Source organism: Pteropus medius, unplaced genomic scaffold, assembly GCF_902729225.1.
Source record: "Pteropus medius unplaced genomic scaffold, Ma_sr-lr_union100, whole genome shotgun sequence".
Lineage (NCBI taxonomy): Eukaryota > Metazoa > Chordata > Mammalia > Chiroptera > Pteropodidae > Pteropus > Pteropus medius.
This window is the reverse complement of record NW_024351073.1, coordinates 13,373,052-13,395,478: the sequence shown is the minus strand read 5'-3', so window position 1 is coordinate 13,395,478 and position 22,427 is coordinate 13,373,052. Positions and strand designations below refer to the sequence as shown.

The window sequence follows — 22,427 nt, the reverse complement described above, 5'->3', positions numbered from 1 at the left end:
ACAAATTTAACAATTGTCCCTGACAGAGACAGCAAGGAGAGGGTTAGACACCAAGAAAGGAGTGGGAAATGCAGATATAAATGGCCAAATTGCCACACCATAATTATTAGTTATATATTTTCAAAGTATTTAATAAAGAATGGGACTGAACATAAGTTGTCTCTATTATCCATATTTCTACTCGTTTCTTCTAGGTGCAAATATTTATTTTCACAGCCTTGCAAATATACTAATAAATATTTCATAAATATACTCAGCTGTTATGGATGGATCTATAAGCAACTTTTTTCCTACATCTAAATTTAACTTATAATATTAAGACAATACACTATTACTTTATAGTTATCTGTCATTAAGTATATTTCTATACAGCATATACTTGAAAGTAATGTACTTGAGTGTAGTTTACCTGTATGCTTTAAAATCTAATTTTACTTAGAAATCTGCATCAAATTAAAAAGTAAAAGTTCTTTGCAGAAGATGTGTAGGAATCATTTATATTAGAATTATTGTAGATGACAGTGTGATGAAGCAACTCTGAACTCTTATATGATGACACTGTTGAAATCATATTAACAAAATAACTAAATCAACTGCCTGACTTTGCATTTGTGTTCGTTTTAGGAGTTATTGGTTTCAATTTTTTGAACTCCCTGATTTTTTATTTGTTCAGTAATGTATAACGACTAATTTTTAGATATGCTATAAACCCATCCTGTATTATTGGATATGTACTTTATTTTCTTTGGTCACCAAACAATCATCAGATTTTAAGAAACTCTGAGAAGCTGGATAATGAATTTCTTTTACCACATTTAAATTAATGACCTCCCCCCCGCCCCCTCCCCAAAAAGTTTCATAATACACAACTTAAAATTTTATTTATGAATGAAGACTTCAATGATCTGGTCACCTGTTAAAACCAACCTTCCACACACCAGCACAGTATTAAAACAAAACCAATATTTATTTTAACGTGGAATTTCAGCCCTGAGGCCTCTCTTTATAAAGAGGGATTTAAAATTTTTCCTTTTTTTAAAATTTTATTTTTTTGGAAAAAAGTAACATGTTAATGAATACCTTTCATATGAACCAAAGATAAGATCAAACATTGCTTTTAAAATTCAAGACTTACATACTGAATTTGTTATTATCGCATTTATTTCAGTTTTCTGAAAGGGTAGGAAAAACAAAAGTGTTTTGGCATACAGTTTAAAAAAGAAAAAAAAATGAGTTATAAGAAGATGGAGTTCAGAAAGTATTCTTCTTTTTTCCTCAAAGAGAATTAGAAGTCAGCACGTTGCTATTGCTCCTGGACATAAAGACAGCATCTTTGTTTTATGTCCTCTGTGTCTCCGAATCCTTTAGTGCCATCACAGCAGAGTGTACTGTACACCACTTTAAATGATAAGAGTTTCTATAGGCACTTTAGTGGAATTAAGAAAAATCTAACACTCTTCCACCGTGATGCCACATAGCTATCTTCGTTCTAGGTTGTCATGTCAGTAAATTGTATTTAATAGGCCTGAGCTTGTCTCAGTATATTTCCAAAATAACAAAACAAAACCAAGCAAGTACATATATTAGGATTTATCTTGTGTTGGCAGAATAAACCAAAACTGACAATATGATAAATATAGCGACTTGCTAGAAACCAGATAATCAAAGAAACCTTGTCCTATAAAGTCCGTGGAGGAGGTGTGTGTGTGTGTGTGTGTGTGTGTGTGTGCAAGTAAAGGTGTGTGTGTGTGTGTGTGTGGTGATTTTCTCAGGTTTCTTTGTCTTCAGTTTCTCCTGTTCATTGTGTTGTAGTCTTTGCTTCTCCCCTAAGTGACTTTATCAGGGTTGTAACTCTCCTCTTCGCCAAACATGTCTGCCAAGACTTTGAAGCGGGGTCCCCAGTCTGTCAGATAGTCGTAATCCTGGTCCGCTTCCGTGGCGAGAGAGTCTATGGAGCTAAGGGAGTCTGCTACTGACCCGTTCCCTTCATAGGCATATGTGGCCAATGAGTCGTATGGCGGGGCGGCTGGGTCCACATCATTTTCCTGCAGCCTTTGGTTAATAAAATCCCTTATGTCTGTGTTATCTTCCACTGGTGGTCTCTGACGAGGTAAACAGAGAGAGTCTGGTTTTATATCCCTGCGAATTTTGTTATCTTCAATCACTTTTGGATTTCTCAGAGCACCAATGTCGAAAGCCTGGGTGTCTTCCTCCCCGCCTCCTTCATCGTCGTAATGGATAACGTTGTCTCTGACGTCCTCTTTAGAGGTCATCAGGGTGTCTTTCTTCTTCTGCCTTCGCAGAGCTACATACAGCACGACTATGGCTAGAACAAGACAAAAATTGCAATTTAAGAATATGTCAGTTCATCTCTTTGCAAAAAATAAAATTGATCAGGGCTGGCTGAGTTTCTTTAATGCCATCCTATTATTTTCAAAGTAAACATACTGTAATCAATAAGGATCATATCTATGTTTATATTTTTAATTGTCTACATTTAAGATCATTTTAAAATTTTAACTAAGAAGAAATCATAGCTAAATTATCCAAAAAATTAAACAGTTGGAGCCTTATGTTTAACATGAATTATATTTAAATATTTTGGTTCTGGTAGAAAGTGTGTTATATAGCTTAAAGAAATAATAATGGTTTTCTAAGCATACTGAGAGCTGTATAGCATTGATATATTATATCAATATGTCATTCAAATATTATAGCCCATAAGTAACACTTAGATATTATTCATACCAAGATTTCTCAATTGTAATGTTATCATGTTTCTAATAAAATAAACACAAATCTTCACGTGACAGTCACTTTTAAAAGCAATATAAGAAAAAAGAAAAGAAAGAATATAGCATATAAGGGCCTTAGTTTTACTAATCATATCATTTATATTCTGTGTCCTGCCATATTGAGACATTTCTGAAACAAATGCCAAGCATTTAGGTTACATTCATGAAGTATGATAATATTTTGAAATAGTTAATTTATATATTCTTATTATTGAATATCTTTGTTTCTAGTTGACTCATGGCTGTCACTAAATTGATAGTGTCTATTTCTTGTCAAATGAACAGGCACAGATTCAAACCATGAAGTCGGTGCTCAATTTTGCTTGTCATAATACCCCCATAGCAATGGCAATAGGTTTAAAGACAAAATGTGTTTGATTTACCAGAGCAGAGTCTGGAAGACTGCTGCCATAGAATTAGAAAGTTAGAGGACACCGCAAGATGATGAAAGCCTATTTATTCCCTCTTCTTTCAAAATAGAGTTGGCAAGTTGAAAACAGGGAGGAGATATAGGTAGAGCTCTATACGGTGGGCCTTGGGTTTAGGCAAATTTCAAAACTAAAATCCTCCCAAGGTTTAGAACTAAATTTCAGAACTAAAGAGACTATTGCTTATTTATTCTGGGAGTACATGAGACACTGCAAATGTCACAGAGAAGCCTTGCATATAAAATGGCATTAGAGTTGTCATGACTGAGAAAGGGACTCTTTAGATGTGCTTGAGGGCCACCTAAGTTATCCAAGCACCACAAATCTCTCGTATTTTCCCTTACTCCAGCAAGGATATAAAAATGCTTATAAAAGGAGTCTGAGATTGGTTAAAGAGGTCAAAAAATAGATGAACTTTTAAGCAGACACCATGGCAAGACAAAGAGCTACATACCAGCAAATTTGTAATACTGGAACAATGCAGATGCACCGTGGACACTCAATAAATATTTATTTGGATGAATAATTGGCAGATGTCAGTGCATGATGAGGTTGACCTGAGCAAGATTAATTGCTACACCTAATGGGACCAGCGACCAAAGGCAAATATCCGGAATATGCCAAGTCATGCTACGTTGATATGCAAATATTCTGGGACTCAGATAGCTTAGAGAGAAAAGAGGAGTCTATGAGAGGAATGGTTGGCTTGAAGTCAAACGCCTAACTGATCATGTTCAATTTCAGATTCGAGAATGTTATTTCGAATCTGCCCTTTGAAGGTTTATATCACCAGCACAAACAGGTGCCAGCCAGATATAATTTACTATAATTTATAGTTATATAAAAAAATACGTTCTTCTACACACCACGGCCACTTGTGTGGAATTAATATCTACATCATGCAAATGGACAAGAATTTTACCCTCCAAGCCAACACGAGTTTATGACTCAGAAAATGTTCTTCACAAGCTATTGTATAAAACTTTACTACCTGCCTTACAACCTAGTAAGTTTTTTAAATTTTTATTTTCTATCTTAGAAATAAAGGAAAATATCTACATTTGTCAGAATTTTTTGCTTAAATAATAAACATGCATATATAAACTTATTCCATAGTGTCCCAATGTGCATCTGTTGCCATTTCAACTTTTACAAAATGACCAGAAATTAAAAAAAAAAAAAATCTCTCTTTACTTTTGTGATTCTGGCAGTGAATTAATAAGTGAAAGGGAGTCAGCTGAACAGAGTTGATAAAAGAGGGAAACCTATATAAAGTAGGTTTATATTTATTCACACAGAGATACTACAGAATATATTTCTTCAATCCTTTTCATTTGTGGTGCTTGTAGCTATTTAAGTGTGGTCTGCTCTGTTCTAGTGGAAGTGGTTAAGATTTTGATGTAAGGAGATGTGGAAAAAGGGAAATAAAAATTGCTTCTGGCTACCAGTTTAAACAGAAAAAAAATTAGAGATCCCTTTATTGTCTATTTCTTCCCTTTATTTTCCATTTCTTCTCAGTCCTTTCTCTTTTCTTACTTTATTTATTAAACTGGAATTTGAGAAATGCTGTTCATATAGTATATTTAAAAATGTTATAGAATATCTTAGGCAGTAATAATTACTAGGATGCAAAATGAATTGAGAAGCCATTGCTGTAAGATATTTATTATAGAAAATCTCATTGCAGAAAGTTCCACAAATTATTACTTGAAAATCCCCTTAGGCTTAAAGAAACTTTCATATTTTTGATGTTATTTTTTTATGCCTAATGGTAATATCCATAAGGTATGAAACAGAAAATTAACTTTAGTAAAAATATAATTTAATATAGATAGACAATCTTTCTTCTATCCAAATATGGCAGCTCAGTGAAGAAATATTGATTTACACAGTTAATTGAGGAGAGGGATAGGCATAGAGACAATGATGATAGATAGATAGATAAATAGATAGATAGATAGATAGATAGATAGATAGATAGGTAGATAGTTAGATAGATAGGTGATAGATGATAGACAGACAGACCAGGAAATGATTAATATTGAAACCAACCTAAGAGTATAACAATGCACAGTAAGATTGCAATCAAAGCTCCAGTGCTGAGTCCTACAGGTAGAAAAATTGCTTCCACATTACAAGACAGGATGGTACCATCAGAGTCACATCTACAAACTCGAATAGTCATTGTGTTTGTGCTACTCTGGACAGGATAGCTGCTATCTTCTATTACAACAGGAAGAAAATACAATTCTTGCTGTCTGCGGCTGTATCCATTTCTTCTGGTTTCAATTCCAGCTGTGTTGTCTACGAAACATGACATTTATTTTAAAATGGTTACTATAAGCTTCACTTCAAATAAGAAAGTTCGGTATCAATTAAACAATAGGAAGCTCTTCTTGAATCAGTAAAATACATCCATATTTTAATTCTTTGTTTTTTATCATTATGAAGGCTGTCAAAATGTAATCGAATGTAGTCAAAATAATTCATAGGGAAAGAAGAAACGTAATCTTCTCTGGTGTAAGACTTAAATATGTCATTTAGAAAGAATGTAGAATGGCTTACACAACAAAAGGTATGTGTGTTTACTCATTTTTTCTGACATCAAAATCTCATTGAGAAAAAAATACCTCTGAATATTTTTTTACATGCTAGAACAAATTATTACAAAGTATGAATCTGCAAAGAATCTTACTTAAGAATCTATATTTTAAAATACAACAAATATTAATTTACTATTTCAGATTAAAACTTATTTTTTCCTCCAAATCTGTATCTATATTTATACACTTTAATTTTTGCACATCAGGTAAGAAACATGGAAAGGAAAATACAGTATGTTAATGTCAAGATTCATTAAATTTTCAGCATCATGAATTATATTAATCACCACTTTAATTATAAAAGTAATGCATTTTAGTTTTGATAAAATCAATAATAGCAATATTTACTTAGAATAATAGGAGGCAATAATGATTATTATTTTATTATTTTTATATAAATGCAATTAATATTCCTATTGAAAGCATCGTTTTGCATGCATTCGTTCTTCTACATATAGAAGTAAAATTTTGTTTTATTTCTACACATAGGAATAAAATTTTGTTTTATTCATAACACTATTTTATTTTTATGTTTATTAAAATAACTCCTAGATACATTTTTTTATTTTTAGAAATATGTTAATATTCAGTTTATTAGAGTCGTATGTAATACATACTTTGAAATCAGGTACAAAAGTCATAAAAATTTTACTATTTAAGTAATATTTTATTTGTCTATTTAAAGACACTACTTTCAACTAAATATTAAGCAGCTTATCTATATTAATTTTCATAAGAAGCACCAGGATGGGAAAACTACATGGTAAGATGGAGTTTGGTATGGGAAGAGTAATTTTTATTATAGAGAGAACATTATTAAATTGAGAAATAAAATATCAAGATGCCAAATATCTGTTATAATATTTCCAATGAAAATTAGTGGTGCCAGGTACTTGTCGTGATAGTGGATATGCAAAACTGAGAACTAGTTGAATTAACATGATATCTTCAGCAACTGACAGCTGAATGCTTGAGATTGGGGAAAAAGAACAGTCAAGGATTAAAGTTTGAAATCTGGGAGAAAAGGAATAATAGAAAAAAGTCAGAGAAACTGACATATCTGCATTTGGGGAGGTATAGATTTTTTTGAATGTATGTTATGTCAAAAGGCAGCCTACCCTTTTTATTGTTTATTTTCAATCTGTTATTATTGAGATATGACCATATAAAATTCATTGTGGTATTCATAGTAGAAATAAATTATTAAACTTTATTTCCACCATTAAAATTATTTCTATAAATGAATAAAAAATGTGATTATTATATATAGTGTATGTGTGTGTGTGTGTGTGTGTATATATATATATATGTATATATTACTTTGCCATAAAAAAATAAGGAAATGCTGTTATTTATGGTAATGTGGATGAACCTAGAAGACATTATGCTAAGTGAAATAAGCCAAAGAAAGGCAAATACTATATAATATCATTTATATGTAGAATCTAAAAAATAGGAAAAAAGTTGAACTTATAAAAGCAGCGAGTAGAAAGCAGTCGCCATGAGCTGGGGGCAGAGTAAAATGGGAAGAAGTAGAAACTCTCAGTTATAAGATGAATAAGTCTAAGGATCTAAAGTATAAAATGGTGACAATAGTTGATAACTTTATATTCTGTAATTAAATTTTTCTGAGTAGAATTTAAATATTCTTGTAAAACAAAAAGGTAAATATAAAATATGTGAAGCTAAAAATGTTTCTATTTACTTAAAAAATATACTTACAAGTATAACAATGTATAACAGGGACTATAGTAAATGGTATATAAGTGGTACATGTTCAAACCAGGAGAAAACACTGGGCTATGAGGCGGGGAGTTCTGCTTTATATTATCATAATTAATTAGCTATAGGTACTCCGGCAAGGATACAATGGTGGAAAATAGTTAATGATTACATTATTAAATGGTATGACAATCTACCTATTTGTCCAAGTCAATGATCTGGCAGTCTGATTGGTGTTCTTCATCATATTCACATATAAAACCTAGAAGATCTGTCTTTAAGTCCCTATTAATTCCATTTCTATCCATTTGTGTCTATCCTTATACCCATTATCTGAATCTAAAACTCTCTCTGCAATAGAATCAGAACCGGTTTTATATACCTCTAGTGACTTCCCCATACTGTATCCAAACTGATCTTCCTAAAATGCAAATCTGAACATGTTATCCTCTTGCTTAAACCTTTCAAAGCCCTCTCATGTCTTAAATTTAAGTTATAATCTCTTTAAATGGCTTAGAGATGTGGTGACCATATACCTGGTTTGTCTTAGACAGCTCTATTTTATGTACACTGTTCCAATTTAAAATTATTAATATCGCTCACTTCTACTCTACAAAGTACTCCAGTTTCATGATAAAATATGTGATCTCTCTACTTCTAAGGCCATACATATTTGGGACCTTTTTTTATTTATCTCCATCCCTCACATTTCACTATAAGATGAAAAATAAAATACTGGATTTCCTTCTGTAACAAAATGTGAGGACTCTTGAGTGAAACTTTTTACTCCCCAATATTACAAACTCAGGTTTTTAAATCCCCATTATTTAGAGTATGGAAACTTAGAGGAGATAAAATACCCAACATCACAGAACTAATAAAGTCAAAACCACTGAGTAGTACTTAACCTTACTATTTCTCATCCGGTGTCTTTTACATTTTCGAAGTGGTTGTAATCATAGCAGATATAACAGTATGGCTCGTAGTAATAGTGGTAGTAGTGACATTGGTAGTAGTGGTGGTAGAATATTAAGTGTACACATGATGGTGCATGTGGTAGCAAAAATGATCTCAAAGGTAATACCTTTAGGCATTGTGTTAAATGATGTACATACATTAATTTATTTAATATAAAAGGGGTCAAATGTAAGGTGATGGAAGAAAATTTAATTTTGGGTGGTAAACACACAAGGCAACATACATATGACGTGTTATTGAATGGTACACTTGAAAACTATATAATTTTATTAACCAATGTCACCTCAATAAATTTGATAAAAAAAAGAAATTTACAACACACAAAATAATATTAAAATAATATAAGTGCTATGAGGTTGATATTATTTAGAATAATTTAATGCATTAAGAGTCTGCATTTATGTAGTAATAGACTGGGAATGCAAACCTATATCATTCTAATTACGAAAACTATATTTTTAACCTGTGCTGTATCATGTGTCACTCAAATAAAACAGTTACTAAGAACCTATAAGTAATGTGCATGTGGAACAAATGACATATTTAAAACAGGGAAAGCATTCTCTATGCCAGATAGATTTTTTTTTAATAACTCATTCAGAAATTGTTCACATTCTAAATAAAAGTAATTTGTTTCATTATATAGTCTATATAGATTAAATATTTGTCACATAATAATTTATGATAATTATTTATTTAAATATCTATTTACTATTAACTATAGAATTTTACATTTCTCATATATGAATTTCAATATTTTATGAACTTGGGGGCCTTTAAAATAAGCATTGATTTCTACCTTTGTGTTTTATGAAGTTACATGACAAGAGGTAAATTCTTATGTGGTTAAACTTACTTCTGAAGTCATGGACTGTAAAATTTGGCTTGAAGGCAGCTTCAGGTGATAATCTGAAGGAGAATTGTTGCCCAGCAGGTGAGAGATCTCTGTCTGCAGCACTGACTATTTGAATGATCTGAAATAAAATTGAGATGAAACTTGAAGTCAGTCATCAGTTTCAAAGAGAATTTTACATACCGGGCTAATAATTGTACTCAATGAAGCAAGCAAAATTGACGGAAATGACACTTTGAGAGTTCATATCAGTGGCCCAATTATTTATACATACTTTTTATAAATAAATATCTGAACATTTATACTTAATAATGGAAGGTACAATTACAGAGTCCAGGTTAATTCCAAATCAATATCTGCATAACTCAAAAGCTTAACAGCATTGAACATTCTCACTAATAAGCAAAATAAAATTAAAATGTACTTGCTTGCATTTTAAATTAGATGAAATAAATGCTTTCTAACCTAAGTATGAAAATGTTTGCTAGAAATAAAATCTGAAATTATTTTAAAACCCTCGCATTAGCAAAATTTTAGCATAGCTACATTTGTGAGAATTTAATTTTCATAAATAAATAAAATGATGAGAAAAAGAGATACAAAGTACGTATATCTGCTTTTGTCCTTATGTTCGTTTATCCCAATGAGTAAAAATAAAAATTGTGTTTTCATAGAGTTTTTTAAAACTTTAGCAATCTTCATCTTGTTTCAAAATTGTTTCTAAATTGCTCTCATGCATTGTGTATACTGTGGTTAAAATTTTGATACTTAATAAAATGCCTTTAAAAATTTGGAGTTTAAAAATAACTTCTGAGAGTCCTGCTGTGAAATTAATAATTCACCATAGAAATAAGTAGATCAGAATGGTTTCCAGGCACTTATTTATTAACATATCCAATTGCTTTGCATCAGAAGAGATTTCAGAAAGTGTGTGTGTAAGTGGGTGAGAGCAGTGTGCTGATCAGGTGATCACTCTCTAACTATGTTTAGATTTGCCAGAGAGAAGACCTTAAGTTTCAACTATGACACCCTGGTCCCAGTGGGCAAAATATGCATCATATGACCTTAGATTGATGCCATTAAACATGCGATTTATCTACTACTTTTTAATTTGATTTCATGGTTAAAATCCCATCTTATGACCATGCTCAACTTTCTCATATACCTGTGTGTGCGTATACACACAGTGACACTCATACACACGCAGATACATAGCCATATATACTGGGACTTCGAGTGCCTGGTGCAATCTTAGTAATTTGTAATTTGACAAATTAATCCTCTAGTGAGAATTTCAAGTCTCTGATTCAGTGTGAATTGGTTGCACAGGATCTATTTACCATTTTTAATTTTCATGGTTGAGACTATTATTTGACACCAATGGAAAGATCGTGGAATATGGTAATTTAGTCAAACAATTACCATACAGACCCTGTATAACTTTAACTTCCTTTCACATAAACCCATATGCTCAGATCACTATATTTTACCCATAAAATTTCTGTAAGTTATTTGAGGATTGTTGCCTGTTTTATTTTGCTTTTTACTTCTTACAACTGCATAATCATTTATAAAATTAAGGGTATTTAACATCATGATATATCAAAAACATAATTTTAGAATAAAGATAAGTCCTTTAAAACACAAAGAAACATGAAAATTTGGGTATAAACTGGCACTTATCTGGAATTATCACTTGGGAGTCATTGCCCTAATGAAAATAACTCTCATAAATTTTTATCGATTCACCATATAAATCTTTATTGATTTATATAGCATCCATCATCTTTCTCTCTTTTCTCTGTCTTAGTTTGATAGATAGATATATAATACACATACATACATACATATGTACATACATACTTATTCAATTATAGTTCAAAAGAGATAAATAGTTCCTATGCATAGTTCCCAGATAAAAAGTAGAATGGCTGGGGTCAAAAGCAAAAAATGCTCATATACTACACTCCCTGAAAGTTCAACAGACACTTCAGGGTTATGATTTAACCCTGAAGAGCCTCCAAGGATCCACCATATTCCTCACCAGGTTATCCAGACAGAAGAAAATGAAGTCACCTCTAGTAACTTCTACTATTCTCAACTTTTTTTTTTTTTAAGTGAGGGCAACCCTTGGTTGACCTCACAGATTGTAAGGACCTTTCAGTTTACAATCTCTTTTATTTTATTTTATTTTATTTTATTATTTTATTTTTTACACCTACAGTACCTGCTCTTCCTTGGTGGTCTCCCATCCAAGTACTAACCAGGCCCGACTCTGCTTAGCTTCCGAGATCAGATGGGATCAGGCTTGTTAGGGTGGCATGACTGAGGACTATTCTCAACTTTCTAAAGCTTTTAATTTACTAAACAAACATAGAGGCATTAAATGGAATTTTATTCCCCAAAGTCTTTCATTTTAGCACATTACAAGATTCTGATTAATATGAAATAGTTAATGTTCCTAAACCTAGAAAATAAAGGATTGACTTTTGGGAATGGGGGCAAAGGAATCTGGAAAGTAGAAAATGGCTAAGTTGTGGCAAACCTCTTATAACTCCCCAAATAACTAAATCAGGTTATTTATTTGCATAAATGTTCATGCAGCTTCTACTGCTTCAGACACTAAAGCAGGCACCATGCTCATCCTGTGTAAATTGTGTGTACACTTAAGATGATAAATGGTTAAAACTCTGTTTAAATGCATTTCCGTACCTATTTATAATTAACGATATAAATTTATCACTTGGGAAAATATGACTAAATAAGTTATACTACAATAAAATTAGTACCTTTCCCAAATTATCAAAAGAAGAATTAGAGCAGCACAATCCACTAGAAGTTTCTGTGCTAATGGAATATTCTATATCTGCACTTAAACAAAATAGAAATCACTCATACCACATATAGCTATCAAGCACTTGACATAAGGTGAGTATTAAGTCAGAACATTAATTTTTAATTTTTTTCACCTTAATTTAATAGCTATATTTAATTTAATATACTGGACATTATAGGATTAGATCTATGAGACAAATGTCCCACAAAATGTAGAAGACATTCAAATTGAAACAAATAATGTAGATTAATAAATGACCTTTTTCAATAAAGATGCTACTTTGAATATTAAGATTTTTTTCATGTAAGAACCAACACCTCAAATTTACTTAGATAAGCAGTTATACCATTTCAAGGTGTTTGAAATGTACAGCAACCCAAAGCATACCAACACATTCTTTTTCTTTGGAACCTAGGTGCACAGTATTGATTTAATTATATTCTTGTTTTATGATGCACTGTCATTATTTGCTTATGCCCGATGCCTATTATTTTATTGTATTCATTCATTCACTCATTCATTTATTTATAATAGGGTAAAGAAACTGGCTACCACCTTGCATAAATCCTAGGACTTTGACAGTAATTTTCATTGACTATGTGACTTTCTCTCATGACATTTCCCTACTAAAACCTCCTAAGAGCAATATTGACTTAATAAAGAAAATGTAATTCAGATATTTTGAAGAACTTAGATGTTTTTCTCAAGGCCATCCGAGAAGGAAGCTTTACATTTTTCATGGGCTTAGAAGATTTTCAGTACCTTTCATAACAGCATGTGAGCAAAGCAAGAGATACTATAGAAGGATGGACTCTAAAGTTGTTTGCTTGCTGGGTTAATAGTCACAAATTCTTTAAAAATTTTATAATGAAGAAATGGAAAATGTACAATCTTAGACCTTTTAGTTATATGACAAATGTTCACTAGACCATTATAACTTTATTCCCTGTGGTATTAACTCCATATTTCTGTGGTATTAACTCTATATTCATACATGTACAATTAATTTAAAGTTTTCAAACTTATGGTATATTTTATAGACATATGATTCAGAAAAAAACAAACATATGTACATATACATATAAACGTATTCATGTATATTCATATAACCAAAAACACATGCATATAGTGGACCTTTATACACTCTGAACAATATTGATAATATACCTGTCCAGGTTTGGCATTTTCACACACAGCTGTTTCATATGGTGCAGCTATTTCTGGTGGAAATTCATTGACATCTAAGACATTAATCAATATGTTGACTTTGCTAGTTAATAATGGGTTATCTGTTGAAAACATAAAAAGATAAATGATGATTAAAAAATTTGGTCCGTTATTACTTTTATTGGAAATATTACAATTTTTGAAAAATCAGCCTTTATATAGAATCTGAAAGACCTTTCTTTTATGGGAAAATCTGAGGTGTTAGGTTTTTCTTCCTGAAGAATGAAAAGGAATGTTGGTTTGAAAAAGTGGTTTTAAAAAGGTTTTAAAAATTTTTATTATAAAATTATAATTTATGAAGTTTTATAGATGGATAAACTACCCCAAATTGTTGGAGGACCTTGCCCAAGGTCACGCATCTAGAGGAATGAGGAGTTAAGATTCAAACCCAGGACTATGAAAATCCAAATGCCATATTCATTTCACCATACCTTCTCTAGTCATTGATTTGTGTCAAATTTCTCATCTGTAGTGCCACTAAAGATTCATTACACCAATATTACTTTAGATCTATCCAGATTCTTTTAAAGAATGCATACAAACTCTCACTATATGATTGATGGTGACAGCCTACAATATCCTGCTGTGCCAAAATTTATTTGAAAAATTAAAAAGCACTGTTAGTATTAGTTTAAGAAATGTTTACATATTCACATATGACACAGTAAAGTTCATTATTATGTACCACTACAAACTCACATAGCATGAAGTAAAAATAAATGGTATATTTCAAACATGAGACACGTATAGAAAGTGTATTGGTAATCTTGGAGAAAGATGCAGCAAATATCTATTATTAAAAAATAATATTTGTTGCAGAGCATTTCTCTTATTTGATAAAAAAAAAGTTTGATTCAGTTTTCACAAGTTATTTAATCTTTATTCAACTCAGTCTTTTTTTCCATATAAAATGCTGCCCCATGATATACATCAACTAACTCAAAGTTCAAAAAGACTGCCTGAGATCTATCCCTGCAGATGGCATCACTTAACTTTGAATGAGACACGCATACTGCAATCAGGCCACGGGCACCCCTGGGAAGCCACTTTATGTTTAAGGACCAAACAGTGCGTTTTCAAAATACAATTTATATAGCAGATACTCAGTAAATACTGACCAAATGATAGAATTTTCCAAGAACCGATGAGAAGTGGAATTGAAAATGTTTTGAAAACCATAAAGTACTAATAAACACAGGTTCCTATTATGTTAAAATACTCTGGAGCTACTAGGTTTCTTTATTTTAGGAAAAATGCCATATTTTTTGTAATAACTATAGAAGTTAGATAAGGGTAAAGGGAGATAAATATATGGTGACAGAAGGAGATTTGACTTTGGGTGATGAAGACACAATGCAATATCTAGATGATGTATTATTGAATTGTGCACTTGAAACCTACATAATTTTATTAACTAATGTTATCCCAAAACATTTAATAATAAAAAAATTCAATTTTGTAACTGTGTAGTAAATTGCAACTAAAATAACTTTAAGAATAGAATCTTAGCTTTTTATGCCAAGAAAACTGAATTAAGTGCAAACTGAGCAAGGTATAGCGATAAATAAAACAGGTTTTCTTTGTCTTTTGTCTGTAAATCAGTTCACTTTAAAATCACAAAATAAACCAAATCTAAAGAGAATTCTGTTCACTTACAGTAGTATTATTTGTACTAGACTGAGCAATCCATAATGAGGATTTTAATTATTCGCATAGAACTATGCTAAAGTCAAATATCATCTTTTCTGCTGTTGATGACAAAAAAACCAAAAAACACAAAACAAAAAAAAAATGATCTCCAAAGAAAAAAATCTTTAAAAATACCACCAATTGACTTTTTTTTCTGATGAAAACACTAGAGGAAACCTATTATTGATTTTAAATATTTGCAATAGCATAAAGCCTTAGTCATTCTGAATTCCTCGAGAGAAAAAACTGCATAATATCCATCTTTAATCTTCCAGAGTTTTACACAGTGCCTAGTACATGCTAGTAAATTGAATAATCAATCAATAAATATACTTTTAAAAACAGTGTGAACTAAGAAACAAAGGTGAGTTAGGCGCAGCTGATATGACAGGAAAACTCCATGAATCATGATCCACTGACACCTTGATAGTCAACACATTTTCCTTTAATTCACCCACAGTCAACAAGACTTACCTTTAGATGCCATTTCACTTTATGTTAAAGTACCTATAATTTAAAAAATCATTCTCAAGTGACTTTCTTTAATATAATCACAGCAAAATCAAATTAGTTATTTGAAGGCATGTAAAGCCCATTATAAAAAAGAGGTGATTGTTTACAGTTAGTTAACAGGTGTCAGTAAACAATGAAATCTCTGAAACACACATTTGCAAGAAGTATAGTAAACTATTAATAGTCTAAGATTATATATTATTTTTCATTCTTTGTCATCAACAAAGTCACAGAAGCAATGAGTATATAATGCACAAAACATAAAGCCGTTTTATCCTCTACCCTCCCCTTTCTCCGATGATCGTCATCAAATTAGCCAAATAAAATGTTGTCTCTATCTCTTAAATATCTCTTTGGTCACTTCTACCCATTAGCATCTTGTTTATTCTATCTTTTTACCTGTCCTTTAAATGGCTTAGGTACACATCACTGGCCTACTTCTCATACTCACATACTCATTATAATCTAAATTTTAATTAATCCCAAATTTATTTACTACTTAAACACTCTCCTGATTTCTTGACCAGTATACACACTGATTATATGACTATTTGGATAAGCACCAGAATATCAAATTAAACCTCACGATTTTTGCCCAATACCTCTACTTTATTTATTTTCTACTTTATGTTATCACTGTTCTCCCTGCTGTTTATCTCAAAATCTGACCACTAACAGTGACTATTCACCTCATTCCCACATCCAAATGATAGCGATTATCATAATTTCGGCTCTTTACTTACTCTCTAATTTCTCAATTTCTTTTTATCCTCTTTGCCATTACTTTATGAATCATCTAAGTTTCTTTTTTAGATTACTACAAAATCTTTCTACCATGTTTTCTACCATTCTCCGATCCTGCCTTCTTCCAATCTTTTTTCCATTCTGCAACCAGCATAAAGTTTCAAAAATACCAGTCAAATCAACTTCTGTCTTTGATTACATCTCTTCGGTGTTTACGTATTTGCTTCAGGTATAAATCCAAACATCACGACATTCTAAGGAAAGAAAATAAAACCTTCATATTTCTTATCTGGATTCTCTTTATTAGTGGGAGAGGATGACTGCGAGGAGATAAGGATGGAGAGAAAACAGACAAATAGAGACAAATAGAGATACAGAAAGACATACAGAGGAATTTTACCTTTTACTCACTCTCATTTTTTCCCCCTACACTAAATTACTTTATATTCCTTTAAGTATCTTATGCTTTCTGATATTTCTATAGTTTGGCATATGCCATTTCTATCGCCTAGTATATCTTTTTACACTCCTTATACTAATTCATCCAAATGTTTTGTTTTCAGTTTAGATGCTGCAGTCTTGTGCAGGATTTCCCTTGTATCTTTCTGTATGAACCCATAATGCCCTGCTTATTTACTTATTTCTCATGTTAACATTATAAAATGGTATTCTTATTGTTACTTTGTTTGATGCCCATTAGACCATAAGCACACCTAAGGAAGATGTTTTTTTCTTTGTAAACATTATGTGCTGAACACAAAGGATGGTGCTTAATATATTCCAAGAAATAAACAAATAAATATGTAGCAATATGTCATAGTTACATTTCTATTTGTGATAAATATAAATTTCTTAAAAAATTAATAAAATTTAACAATATAAATATTGTTTATTTAAGATGAAACATATGTTTCACACAAGTATAAAGTTATCCTCAATTTATTCATTAATTACGTACATATCCATATGTTCCAGAGAGTATGAGAGACTGTGGACATCAAAGATGTGTAATATAAAATTTGTGATGTTAAGAATTTCATACTTGAGAGGCTCACAATACAAACAGATGAAATAAAATATAGTGCATGATGTCGATAAAATAACATTTTTCATGTATACGTGTTGCCAATTTTTGAATTTCATTTTTGGTATGTGATGTTAAATGTATATCTATATATACATTTTCATTCAAATTTCAAACTTTAGGTGAAAAGCTCGTCATGTAGTTATAATTTTCTGAGAAAACTGGATACTAATTAAGAAGAAGAAAAATAAACCTAGCATTATTGTTGTGCATGTGATTTTGATGGAGTAATTATACTGATTTAAAGTACTCCTAAGCAGTTTGATTATGGTAGTATACCCATAAGCAGTTGAAAGTCTAAAATAAAATATAAGCTATTACAACATAAATTTGAATTCATTATATTTCCACAGCATATAATAGTGAGAAAAACTGGTATCATTTCTAAATTAAGTTGATGATTTTGGTGATGTTAATGATTATTATTTCCAAGTAGATAATACATTGCAAGGCTTTGTAAAATGGTATCGATATTTACAATTATATAAATTATATAAATGAAGTGATTTTCTCTTTAAAGTATTACTCTTACAAGTACTACTGAAATGTTGCAACACTAGTATAAACCAAACTTACCTTTCTTGAAAATGCAGAATAATTTTACATAGTTATTTAGGAAAAAGAAAGGAAATTACAGAACAATAGATAAACTACTTAGACTTGTACATTTAAAGTAAGGCATCCATGAAAAGTAAGAAAAGGGCAATTAATTGGACAAGAAGAAAAAAAAAACTCCAGTCTAGAATTGAAACCAATGGTTATATTTAGTCCTCAAAAGTCAGCTACAATCTCTGAGTAAGCATATCTATTCATGTTAAGTGATTCCATTGTTTTGTTCCCCCAAATCCATGCTCATTTTTAGGACACTAGAGAATTTGGCATGTTGGTTTCGAAATTAGTGTCCACTAGAACGACCCAGGGAACCTGTTTAAAATGAAGACCTCTTAGCAGTACTCCCTGAAATTCTCATTCAGTATGCCTTGAATGTGATCTAGTAATATGTCCTTTAAAAACTGTCCCAAGTTATATAAAGTGTATATGAATTTTAATAACTTTTTGAAAAACTGACTGGCCAAATTAGGGAGAAAAATATGCTGCTAAAACACCCAGAGAATCCAGACTCGCCCTTGCTGTTTGATCCTGGTGAGGTTAACCAGAGTCACCCAGCACTGGCTGGCTTATAGAAATGCAGGTCCCAGAGCATAACCACCTTCCAAACCCATCAAATGAGGAATGCTGGAGAAGTGATATGCCTCATTGGACACATGTTAGGCTGGGGACACATAGCAGAAACAATAAGAATAAGGATAGGCTTATAAACCCAGCTGAAAAACTGCACATTCTTCCTGAGGCGTTTAAGTTTCAGTTTAATAAAGCTTCAGATTTCCTCTTTTTTTTTTTCACTTTTTAAGAATGAGATATAATTGACATATAACATTATGATAGTTTCAGGTGTGCAACATAATGATTTGATGTTTGTATATATTGCCAAGTGATTACCGAAGGTGGGGTGTGGGAGAAATGGGTGAAGGTGGTTAAAAGGTACAAACTTCTAGCAATAGAAGTCCTGGGGATGTAATGGACAGCATGGTGAGTACAGTTCATAATATTAAAATGCATTTTAAAAGATGCTAAGGCAGTAGATATGAAAAGTAATTTCAAGGGAAAACCTTTTGTAACTGCATGTCGATGGGTGGTAACTAGACTTATTGTGGTGATTATTTTGCAATACATACAAATATACCTGAAACTAACATAATGCTATATGTAAATTGTACTTCAAAAATAAAATAATAATATAATATTATATATTTGAAACTTGCTAAGAGTGCAGATCTCATGCTTCCTTTCTGAATGTGTTTTCTCTATTTCCCTTTATATGCCCCTGACACCAACTGCACCACTGTATTTGCAATATCTAATCTCAGCATGAACATTGATACCTCCATGCCTTTATTTTAGATGTTTCTTCAACCTAGAATATCCTCCTTTTCTCTCTATTTCATCAGTATATTTTTCATCTTTTAAAGATGTTGTTCAATGACAATTCCTATGATATACTATTTATGCCTCCAAAAAGAATGATTTAAATAATTGTTCTTTCTTACAGAACTTTACATTCTGATACTGTTTTAATGAATTCAGACAGGTTGTTGTCTTTTTCATAGCATTTTCAGTGCCTAGGGCCAGGTAATATGGTTTCTAAACATGCTTCATCTTTCAAGTGACTTGTATAGCTGCAAAGAACCAATACAGTAAGCAACCTTCTAAAACAGCTCCCCATAATCTACACATCTCATATCCACGTGAGTTACCTTCATGTAACTCTGCCTTTCTGTGTGGCAAAAGTGATACCATTGATGTCAGAAATCACATCACTTCTGAGGGGAGCAGGACTCTGATTGAAGTAGCCAAACCCCATGTCGCCAAGGATGCATGCAACTACTTCGTCCAGCCATTCTCCTTTGCTGAAACTGGAGCAGAACCAGCAGCAGTTGCTGCAGGTCCCAGGGCAGCAGAGAAGGCCATAGTCCATCAGTGGGCATGGTGGCCAGCTTGCTGATACCTAGGTAATGAAGTTTTCAATGTTTTTTTTTTTTTCCATTTAGCTTGCTGATAACCTTGTTGAGCAGGTTGTCATCCACCTCTGTCACGTATGTTGCCCAGGATCTTCTTGACATCATTGGCACTGGGAAAGCATTGCCTTTATCTGAGAGTGGCCAGCAGTAGGAGATGGTGTAATGTAGATACACAAACTTTTTCAACATAAAGAGATTATCAAAAATGATCCATTGTAATGAACTCATTATTTACTCTTGTTATAGCTCGAGACTCATCTGGTAATACACACTTGCTGGGCATAGATAGAAACCTACCTAACTACACCACTGTCACACACACAGCACTGCACACTGTTTCCCTATTTTTATAGTTTGTCTTTTATTTTCTATCTAAAATGCAAATTCGCTACAGAATTCTAATAGGTAAAAAGTCTAACAAGCCTAAATATAGATAAGTCAATAGATAGATAGATAGATAGATAGATGATAGATAGATAGATAGGCAGATGGATGCCAAGACTAACAATAATCCCAGTTCAATGATATGTACATTGTAAAATGTATCTATTACCATATTGCACTTTAATTATCTATGCATATGAAAATCACCTCAACTAGTTTTACTACTAACTCATTTAAAGGAAGTGGAATGAAGGATAGCAAGTGCATACCTGTCCCTGTGGAATTATGTTTTTCAGTGAAAACTCCAAATCTTAGCTTGGTCAGCAATCGTTGTGTGACACTAGGCTACAAACGAAATATCTCTGGGTCTCCATTTCCTACAATGAGTCTCCTACTGCAAGCCTCACTCATGCACTGTGTACAATAATACTCATCTTGAGTTCATGTATATAAAGCTATTAGAATAGTTTGGCTTGTAGTTTAAGTTATTATTACTTACTATTATTCTAGAAAACATAGGTACTTCTTATTTATCTAGGAACATATTTTATGGCAAACTATTTGACATATGGGCAAATAAAATCCTTCATAAAATTCTACCACAAAATCTATTTCTTTCTGTTTACATCCTTCATCACTTAATGACCACATTCTGATCAGTCACAAATTTCTGAAACCTCCCTCTGGAGGTTTTAAGAGAGTACACCTAAATCTGAAGTTCCTGGAATTAAGCATAATTTGCATAGTTGTAACTTTCTAAAATTCTCTAGTTTTGTCCATTTCTAACTGCTCTTAAACTTTAATATCCTTAAGGATAGACTTCAGGCTTAGTTTTCTCATAACCCACAACGAATAGTGCTCTGCACTTAAATAGTATTCTACACAAGTTTATAAAAAGAAATGTATAAATTTATGTTCAGTCTGAATTACAAATAGAAATTCCAGATTTTGATTTTCTATACATATAAAGTCACTTGCATTATGCTGAAGTAAAAGGAACTTATAAAAAGTAGCCGTATATACCAAATATCCTTAAAAATCAATTACTCAACAATTTAACTTCAACTCATAATTATATATATAAGTACAAAATTTTCTCTTAATATAGCATTTAGTAAATTAATTCACTGGTTTTTGACCTATCCCAGAATGAATGAAAACAATCCATTGTCATTGGATAACTACATGACCCAGAAAAGAATTGTCTCCAGTATCATAATTTTATTTTATAGTTATATAAGATATGTTCTAGGATTTTAATGTAGTTATTTTTAGTTATTTTTGCCTCGTGATATTTGTTACAGTAACACCAAAAAAGAACAAAAGAATTAGAAATATTTGCATGTTGAAAATTTCTGATAATGTGAATGAAGTGAATTTTTGAGCTTCTGTCTCTTTAAAAAGTCTCAAGATTAGTATCATAAAAACAGCAAAGCAGTAACGCATAAAAGAATTATTAGAAGTCTAATAAAATTATTTGGACCTCCAACTACAGCACCACTGATTAATGACTGCTTTTTAATTAATCGAAAGTTGTTCAATCATTGTACCATTTCATTTCGCCTGAGAGTTTTTATAGAAGAGTCAGGGCCAAACATATGCTAGTTCAATCTGCAATAAGGTATACTTACACAATTTTGTTCTTCTTGGCAGGGCAAGCATGGGCTATTTATTTTTCAGTCATTCACTATGATGATAGTTTTCTGCTCAGCTGGTTAGTTCAATCAATGAAAACAGCCTTATGCATTAGAATATAAATAAAGTTTACTTTCAAACTCTGAATTCAAGAAAAATAAGCTAACAATAATCTATTCTTATTGCTGAATCTTTAATTACCATGTGGTATGTGTTTAGCCTCTTTGTTTTTTACAAAGACATATCGTGTTTACCTCAACAGACTTCCCAAGGGGACCTAAAATCCACACAATGGACTTTAAATAGATACTGGAATAGACCAGGGTAGATATTTTAGAAATATTAGTTTGGCATCAC

The 22,427-nt window shown here is 31.7% G+C and overlaps 1 protein-coding gene and 1 pseudogene across 1 annotated transcript in view; both read right to left on the bottom strand.

The window, feature by feature from the left end:
• Nucleotides 1-661: 661 nt before the first annotated feature.
• Nucleotides 662-22,427, bottom strand: part of CDH12 (cadherin 12) — an 843,825-nt gene continuing 822,059 nt past the window's right edge. Inside the window, exons 11-14 of the mRNA XM_039842741.1 lie at nucleotides 13,383-13,504; nucleotides 9,383-9,500; nucleotides 5,276-5,527; nucleotides 662-2,326 (exon numbers count right to left, since the gene is read on the bottom strand). Of these exons, the coding sequence (XP_039698675.1) occupies nucleotides 1,827-2,326; nucleotides 5,276-5,527; nucleotides 9,383-9,500; nucleotides 13,383-13,504 (992 nt within the window). The 3' untranslated portion in view covers nucleotides 662-1,826. The remainder of the gene's footprint in view (nucleotides 2,327-5,275; nucleotides 5,528-9,382; nucleotides 9,501-13,382; nucleotides 13,505-22,427) is intronic.
• On the bottom strand, nucleotides 11,595-11,712 carry LOC120586463 (uncharacterized; annotated as a pseudogene).